Source organism: Etheostoma cragini, chromosome 10 (genome assembly GCF_013103735.1).
Source record: "Etheostoma cragini isolate CJK2018 chromosome 10, CSU_Ecrag_1.0, whole genome shotgun sequence".
Taxonomy (NCBI): domain Eukaryota; kingdom Metazoa; phylum Chordata; class Actinopteri; order Perciformes; family Percidae; genus Etheostoma; species Etheostoma cragini.
Window position 1 is genome coordinate 2,759,257 of NC_048416.1, and position 9,397 is coordinate 2,768,653.

A 9,397-nucleotide genomic window follows, 5' to 3' on the forward strand; every position below is an offset into this window, starting at 1 on the left:
ACTATCTGCCTGTCATCTAGAACAGCATGTCAAAAAAGAAAGAAAAGAAAACCTACAACCTGGTGTTGGCAGCTCCATCTATCATGAGTCCCACCATAAACACTGAGCATCAATCTGTTGTTGACAGGGTCCTCGTTAGTGCACGGATGTTCTTTGCTTTTATGGGGAGATATGTATTTTGTTCACTGTTGAGAGGGAGGCCAACAGGGAGGTAATAACAGCAAATTCAATTTCACACTTGACTGTGTTTCAGAAAGGTGAGCGGCAGCGGCGGGCATCTTGATCTGTCCACCAGCTGTGGCTGCATCATGACTCCTGTCAGACCGACCTATCGACGAGGGCCAACAAGCATGACTGCATGGATGATGTGGCTATTGGAGCAAGACACAACGCACCCACTGCATCAGGAATCCCAGAATGCACTGTGTTCTCATGACACCTCTGTCTGCAGAGGTGGACAGCAGAGCTGAGCTCCGCCACCAAATCTCCAACTTCAACTGTCTCCAATGAATGATGAATTAGGCCATGAGGAACTTTTAGTCGAGCACGATTTTTTGTGATTCCTTAATAGAAATGACTGTTCCTGATTGATGAGGGAATACTGATAAATGAGGAGACCAATTATCTGTGTCATTGCAATATTAACCGGTGCCATAAACACATTGCAAAAGGCAATATCGCAAAAGACACTCAGAAAAGAAAACCTTAAACTTTAAAATCTGACCATAACTGTGGTTTTAGATCAATTTAAAGGTGCCCTGCCACACAAAATTATTTTTTCTTGCTTTTTTCTTTTTTTTTTTTTTTTTTTATATGTTAGGTCCATATGTGTGTGTTCTGTGGTGAACGTGAAGATGAACTGATTCCTCCTCCATCAGCTCTAGCCAATGGAAAGAAATGCGAGGAGAAATCAGGCCAATCACAACAGCTTGTCAATCTGATGTCATGTTGTCTGAGCTCATTACTAGTCATGAGCTGGGTAAAGGATGCTGATAGCTGAACTCAATGTCTCATTGGCTAACTGTTAGCCAATCAGAGTCAAGCAGCTTAGTTAGTTGAATACTATAGAGAACTGTCCCAAATGGAGTCTTCCTGCAGACTTTCTATACCACGCTAGAATGGCTTTAAACCAGGTAACCAAGGTAACCAAGTTGAGTTCATGGTAGAACTTCAGACATTGCCATAAAGTCATGAAATACATGTTGCAGGACACGTTTAAGCTATTTAATACCTTGAGTTTTCAGTTATGATTTGATGTGTATGACATGTACTGTATATAAAGAATGTGCCATCTCACTGTATGAAATGTGAAGTGTTGTTTGAAGTCATCAAAATCAGATAATAAACACACAATACTGCAGTTTTAATCAAGACATTACCACAACGTAAGGAAATATGTGTAGCAGGGCACCTCTAACAACATAATGTTGGAATGATTTCTTTTCGTTTGTTTTAAATACAATTGGCCTTTTGTGGCATTTTAGCAGAATACAGAAATCAGCATAAATGCAGAACTAAGTACACTTTAAAATCTGTTTAATCATCACAAGGAATTTTGACTTCTGACTTTGTCCAGAAAAAGGACTCCATGAGAATACATCCCCCACTTCACCTCTACCAGTCAATAACAGATTGGTAACAGGAGACAGCATAGAGGACAGTTTCCTGACATCATGTTTGTGATATTTAGACAATGACGTCCTTCACACATTCAAAGATTCAATTATCAGCGATCTCTTTCATTCCTCCTGAGGTGAAAACCTGCACATGGTCCTGATCACATGGGGCGCTATTTTCAGTGACTCTTTAGTTGGTTTAAGGTCTTCTGGCCTATTTTGTACATTACTAGGAGGACAAGTAGAAATGAGACGTGTGTCCTCAGAGATCAATAAGATTTAAAGAAAATTTAATTGAACAAAAAAGTTTCGACATGTGGGGAAATGAGCTCAGCTGCTTTATTGCTGAGCGTTAGATAATACCATTGAGAGCAATCTCATGTCTGTATGCTAAATATGAAGGTAAAGCAAGCTAAAGTTAGCGTAGCTCAGCTTAGAATAAAAAATTGGAAAAAGGGGGAAACAGCTAGCCTGCTAGAGTCTAATTACTGAAATGTATTACTTAGCTTTAAAGTTGCTAGTTGGTGGGTTTTGTTAACTTTGGCTAGCTGTTTCTAAGAGACTACTGACTGTAGCTTTAGCACAAGGCTCTTCAACAGGGGGCTAGCTGTTTCTAAGCAACAACTAACTGTAGCTTTAGCACAAGGCTCTTCAACAGGGGGCTAGCTGTTTCTAAGCAACTACTGACTGTAGCTTTAGCACAAGGCTCTTCAACAGGGGGCCCGGGACCCCTAGAGGCTCCTCTGCGTCAATGCAGTGGGGCCTCCAAATTCAAGTTTTTTCCCAAATGTAAAAGTCTTAACATTGAATCCAGAATATCCCAGACTGGAATATGTCAACTTTTGCTCAATGCTATTTATGTTTAATATTGAAACTACTTTTTCAATTGCTATAAAATGAAATAAGACACCCCAGAATTTTTGAAAGTAGAGATTTGTACTTGCCAAAGAGCGTTGTGTGGCATCAATTATGTTATTTTGGGTAATTAAAAAAACATTGATAGAAGAAAACGGGTCAATTTGACCCAAGGACAACATGAGGGTTAAAGACCCCTGATTTAGAATACAGAGATTAGATTGGTATCCATGTTCATATCTAACTCTCAGCAAAAATGAACAGAAATGGTATTTCCTAAAATGATGTCTTAAAGACCATCTGAACAGAGAGAGCAGGGCTGGAGGCACTCACTGTTTATTAGGGTTTTTTTCTTCTTGGTAATGTAGTGTAGCTGCAGTTATCATCCCATTACCCTAATTCAAGTTGAAGCAATTAACAGTAGCCGAATGAATGATTGAAAAACTCAACGGGCTGTTCTACTTTAGGCCTTTAACAAAAAAGCCAGCCTTTTTCTTTTGTTCCAACTTAAAAATGGGATGAGATCGGGCTCCCCTGCAGCTTCATGAAACCACACTACATGCGCTCTGCTCCGTAGACCTTATCCAGTCACCCATGACAATGCACCCACCATGAAATGCAGTGAAATAATGTAATGTGTGTTAAAACTGAACCACCTGCAGGAAGGATGACAACAGCCAGCTCCTGAGCAGCTGTTGAACACAAACAGTCACATCGGTTTATTGTACATGCCAGCGTGTCCATGAACAAGCAACCGACTCACTATTTTATTGCTGCAGTGATCTGCTGACGCACAGTTTAACTCGCTGCTTCCTCAATTTTCTTCGTGCTATCACTGTATTTTAATCATTTGAACAATCTTTGTCTACTATTGGGCAACCCATTGTGGCAGGAAAGAAGCTTAAATCCTACTCTTACATGAATTAATAACTTGTGTTTACTATATTCTACCCGACTGATTCCCAAATGTCATCCTCGGTATTTTGACGTTTAAGGATTAGTTAATCCATCGCGTATAAGAAAGTTGCTTAAGAGCTTTTCCGGGCTGATCAGTTCCGGCCAAAGCTCCTCTCAGCCTGGTTCGAGGACCATCTCATTTTAGTTTGTCCATCATGTGGCTTGCATTCAGGGAGTTTTTCAGTCTAATGTGAAATCCAAGCACAACAACAAAGCCCCTTTTGTTCTCTCAAATAATTTGACTTTGCCTCATCTAGCCCATTGGGACCAAAGCAACAAGTCCTAATATTTAAATGGAAGTACACTGTAATCATTAAATATATAAATCTGTTATCCTAATAAATTCATATATTTACAAAGCATTGGTGCAGTTCATTTCAGGATGTGGGTAAACAAATCCGAAAAATCTTGCCAGGTGCAGGGTACAAAAATAGGAAAATGAAAAAATCCCATGCTTTGTCTTGACAGAAGGCCAAAAGGGATCATGAGGCAGTCGAAGCCAATGCTGACCTTTACCGTCGGAAATAGCCATTACAAAGAGGGCCGTAGCATATTCCAGTGTGCAGGTGGTCCTTGTTACATTGAGTCAGATATTTATAATTTGGTTGATTTGTTCCCATGCTTGCTGATAGAGGACTTCAGGAAGAAAAAAACAACAACTGTGTTCGCCGAGATACGGAATTGCTCGGCGAGCACATTTTGTTAATCTGTTTGGCAAGAACAGAAGAATAGTTTCCTCTTATTGTTCCCAAACTCCCATAATCCTTATTTGCTTTCCCATCTGTTGAAAGAATAGACTCCACTCTTCTCTACCAGAGCAGAGCTTAGCCGCCCTTTGCCACCACCGTGTCCTTCGTTAAGTAAACCACCCAGTAGACCATATTAAAAGCCCCGAAGGACACTGGAAACAGGATCCGTGCGTACTTGTCAATTTTGCTGGTTCCCCCCATGCCAGCAGTGCTGGGCTGGGAGCAAGGCGTCTGCTTTAGCTCCGGTTTGTTCTCCATCATCTGGATGCGCTCTAGCTTGGGCCCCAGCAGATGCTGCAGAGACGAGGAGCTGGCGTTCTGCTTGCACGGCGTCGCCGCCATCACGTCGGGTGTGGAAGCTGCAGCCTGGGGGGCAGTCTTCACCAGCTGGGCAGAGGAGGAGGCCACGCTCAGCAGGCTCTCAGATTTGGGGCTGGAGCGAGACAGGGTGGAGGAGCTGCCGTTGACGCCGCTGGCTAAAGGACGAGGCGCTCTCGCTCTCCCCACTCCCGAAATGTTGGTGGTGGACTGGGCTCTCCGGTGACTGATGGCCTCTTGGTAGGAAATATAATTCATCCGCTTTCTCAGGTTACCGTTGCTATCAGGATACTGCTGAGACAGAAAAAAAACCAATAATGATATATCTATGTTGACCGATATTGGCATTTAAAAAACTTTTTCCTTGTGTTTAAGCTCCTGTAAATATTAAAGCTTTAGTGCGTAACTTTTTCTTATAGTGAATGTCCGTTACATTCAAGCCATTACCAACTGAGTTGCTACAAAGACTTTCAGCTCTGTATTTCTCATTAAGGCACGTGGCAACTTTCGCACACAGAAACTCGCGTGAAGATTATGACCTCTTCTGAGGAGTCCATCATGTTTTTTAACCCTCCATGTCCTCCTTGGCTACTAGCAACTGCGTGGAGGAAGAGTTGGGGTGGTGTGAGATCACGGAAGGCTTGTGTCATGTCGATGCGCCGACAGTTTTGTTTTCATTACTTAGAATTCCTCATGGGGGAGACAGAAACTACGCACTGTAGCTTTGAAATATCTCCCCAAAATATTTACCAAACGGATACATTTACCTATGTACTAAGTGATGCTATTATGCACATCAAGTTGAAGTTGTGGTCTGTGTTGATTCATTAAATAAGTAAATTTATTTAGTTGAAATGTGGACCTATGTTTGGGAGAAAACGAGACCTGTCTTAAAATTGCATTTTAGAAATTAAAAATAAAATGCCTTTGAGTCCCTGTTGATGTTAAATTAAACTAATTTAGCAAAGTAACATAAGAAATATCCATGATTATAACCCAAACCACAATTGTTTTCTATCTCTTATTTTATCAAGACATGAGATTGGCTGAAACATATTGCCATTTAGCTTATAACTGGCACAATTTTTCTTCATTATTCAACAATACAGCGCTCCTAAAAGGTGGGCATTAACAGCTCCACAATGGGAACAGGGTTCATTCTCTTAAAGACCTTTTTAGCGAGGTTGGCTGGTTACCCTTTTCTGACTTAAAATGCATTAAATCTACCATTTTCTTTTACCTTTAATTAAGATCAGCAATCACAACATACAGTGTCTCCTGGCAGAGGGCTCTGCCCATCCATCCTATCAGGAAGTTATTTACCATGCAGCCAAAAACCTGTGGTATGGTATCAAGACTTTATCAGTTCTTGGTGCTATCTGGTCACCCCGCCCTTCCTAGTGAGAGGATCTGGGCATGCGATTGCCCAGGACTGAGCATCAATCTGACATGATGTATGGTCTAACCTTCCAGAAGTGTCACGCAATCCAGACCATCAGCAGATTTAGTACAATTTCCTTCATAGGACATATCTCACTCCTGTGAAAATGCACCACATGAAGGTAATAAAACAGCACTTTCTGCCAACTAACAGCTCAAGGTCTTCACATGATCTGGGATTGCTCTCCTGTTGGTCAGTTCTGGAACAATATTGCATCCAAAATATCTGCCCTGATTAATGATACTGTACCTGTTACTGTCAATGTTTGGATTTTGAATGACCTTAATGACTTTAAAACATGCTGTTTTTGCTGGACTAACAGCGGCCAAGACAATGATTGCATCTTGTTGGACACCACCTCATGACTTTCTCATGTCTATTGTCTTGACCCTTTCCAATCTGGATGTCGTGAATATGGAGCTCTCCACGGCTCGCATTGGTGGAGCCCCGGGAAAGACTTTGTAGGCTACACTTGGCTCAGCCTTGCTGAAGTCCATGTTGTAGATTTGCGACAACGGGTAATTGAAACGTCACACATGGTAGACGTGACAACAACAACCGCCAGGACACAATCCGCAATATCTGGCGGACACCACAACGGGGAAATGAAACCACACACACACACACACACACACACGCCGGTGGACGGGCCCCCACACGCGGGACGCGGTACAACAACTAGACGGTTGGTGTTAGGAAAAGAACAATAGGGACACGCGGGACCCTATCCCCCCTTTCTGGGGTAAAAGTCCTGTGTGGTTTTGACCCAACGACCAACCTCCTAACCTCCTCGGCTTTTCAATACTACTCGATAACGTAATCGTGCTATTATGATGAAAGATGCTTCCCATTGAAACACATTATTTTTAAATCGGTGCTCATCACCACGAAAAAAACGAGAAACTTGTGTTCCTGTAAACGAATCAAAAGAATAAATAAACGTCACCATTTTACCAACTACCATGAGACTGGGCTGAGATTTGTGCTACGGCCTTCTACCTATGTGGATGTTTGGTCTCTTTTGTCTTCTAAATGTAAATGTGCTGTATTTATATAGCGCTTTTCAAGTCTTAACGACTACTCAAAGCACTTTTTACATCATACAGGATAAATTCACCATCTACACACTGTGGCCGAGGCTGCCGTACAAGGTGCCACCTGCTCATCAGATATACACTCACACACATTCACACTCCGATGCACAGCATCGGGGGCAACTTGGGGTTCAGTGTCTTGCCCAAGGACACTTCAACACGGGACTGCAGGGCCAGGGATTGAACCCCCAACCTACCGGCAGACAACCGCTCTACCACTGAGCCACAGCCGCTCTCCCTGTCAATGGCTCTTATTTGTTTGTGTGTCTGCCTGAGTCTGTTTCTGTGTGTCGTGTTTGTGAGCTGTGGGCATTGTTGCTGTTGTGTTTTTGTCGTGTCTCCCTCCTGCCCGTGTTTCCTCCCTTTGTTACATTTGATCCCAAGGAAGGATTGTGGAAAAGGTGCACTGTGCATTCTTCGGTGTGTGTAGTGTACTTTTCTGTGTGTTGTCATCTGGACCAATGTTTTGTTTTGTTGCCCGAACCAAACTGTGAGATATGGAGGATGGAAAACACTCCTGTGGATTGTTTTAGAAGGAAGGAATACATAACCTGTATCGTTGTATGGTTTGGAGAACTCGTTGGAGAAAACAGTATGAGGATTCGTAGTGTGAATAATCACATTCCTCCTGCGTGCGTCAACTTCAGAGCATTTGCAGGCAAGGCAAAGCTCACTTACTTTTCCCTTTCTGAAAAGCGGGCCAGGCACAGTGAACCTTGTCATATTGATCTGATTACAGTCCCCCTGACACAGATGGCCTTCATCTGGAAGCAGATGATTGAGTGTGTGCAATACAGATGTCACTTACCAAGGATTTTGCTCATTTCACACAAGCTTAAGACACAAAGTAGGGAGCACTTCATCGGGGCGGTAATGCAGTGCAGCGTCAAAGGAGCTTATCCTTTGAGAGTTGATGTTTTCAAGCAGGGAGAGTGTGATGTTGGTACTAAGGCATTTGCAAGAATAATCCACCCCTCCTCTCTTTCTCCCCCCCCCCCCCCACCCCTTGAAAGTGAAAGAATGCAGTGTTATTGTGTCCCATGTGCAGCAGAAGAAGAGTGTGCCTGGATAGCGGGGTTTGATTTCCATCATGGTGGAGGTTAGAGGCCCATGAACGCACCCTGGACCTTATGCCAAGCCCTTTGGTTAGCGCTGATCTGCTCTCAAGGAAAAGAGTATCAATTCTTCCCCCCAATGCCAGAGCCTTTCTGAAACTGGTATGGATGTACCCGGGCTGCGTTGCCATGGTAACCTACTAATCTACTGAAGTGCTGTTGTCACTACACCGCATTCAGGCATGATTACGCCACACTGGGATTTAGACTGGAGTGGGCAACTTAAATAAGTTAGTGTAAAACTGACGTATGCATTGCTGGGTTATGACAGCTCCAATGATCAGCTGAACTGAACAGAAGGCCTATGTGTCTCATGTTAGCTCTTTAGAAGAACATGAAGTCTAAGACCGTATGCCTTCTTTTCACATCCCATCTGTAAAACTGTGTTCATACAGCACCGTAAATACACTTCTACCGTTACAATGACAGCGGTTTGTAACACATACTGTACGTCACATCTGACCAGGAGCTCTAAAATAGCTTGATGGCCCTATTCATGAATTCTGGTTCAATCCATATGTCAACTGCCATGGTGTCAATGTAATTTGTTTCAAGTAGTGGTGCAGAAATAGGAGATTATGTCAATGTATTCATGTCGGATTTGAAAAATCAAGGTTCCATAGCAAACACCGTCCTTGAGAATCACCTCGGTGAGCCATACAAATCTGGGCCGTGAGGCTGTTTCAGATCCCGTTTGGATTTTCCTCACTTTTCCATTTTCCCATCTGCTCTCAGGTCTAAATTTAAGGTTAAATAAAAGCCAAAGCTGAAAGCCAGGGGTTGTATTCTGAGAAAACCCACAGAATTTCCTACCCTGGAAATCCAGTTACTATCCAGCAAATTACTTTGCCATCGGGTAATGCTGCTCATTAACTATGCCCTTGTAGCCGAGCTGCACCAATCACATCTCTGTATATGATATAGGCGGGGCCAGAGGCGAACTGCACCAATTTCATTGGTGTAACTGATATAGGCGGCCGGAGGCTAGCTGCACCAATCACATCAGTGTATATGATATAGGCGGGGCCATAGGCGAGTTGCACCAATCACATCGGTGTATCTGATATAGGCGGACCAGAGGCCAGCTGCACCAATCATATTGGTTTATCTCATGTAGGCGGGGCCAGAGGTGAGCTGAACAGATGACGACAGTTTAGTCTACCAGTTAGCTCCACTGTTATGGCGTTTTTCCACTGCTGGTAACAGCTTGCCTCGGCTCGCCTCGGCCCGCCTCGGCTCGCCTCGGCCCATT

General features: G+C 43.2%; 1 protein-coding gene and 1 long non-coding RNA gene across 3 annotated transcripts in view; one reads left to right on the forward strand and one right to left on the reverse strand.

The window, feature by feature from the left end:
• Window positions 1-2,785: 2,785 nt before the first annotated feature.
• gabra4 (gamma-aminobutyric acid type A receptor subunit alpha4) overlaps window positions 2,786-9,397 on the reverse strand; it is a 24,746-nt gene continuing 18,134 nt past the window's right edge. The window contains exon 10 of one of the 2 annotated variants that reach the window (XM_034884173.1): window positions 2,786-4,786. In XM_034884173.1, the coding sequence (XP_034740064.1) occupies window positions 4,253-4,786 (534 nt within the window). In that variant the 3' untranslated portion in view covers window positions 2,786-4,252. Of the gene's footprint in view, window positions 4,790-9,397 lie in introns of both variants that reach the window. The other variant, XM_034884172.1, reaches the window with a different exon arrangement.
• Window positions 4,883-9,397, forward strand: part of LOC117952074 — a 24,354-nt gene continuing 19,839 nt past the window's right edge. Inside the window, exon 1 of the long non-coding RNA XR_004658307.1 lies at window positions 4,883-4,973. This is a non-coding gene — a long non-coding RNA (uncharacterized LOC117952074). The remainder of the gene's footprint in view (window positions 4,974-9,397) is intronic.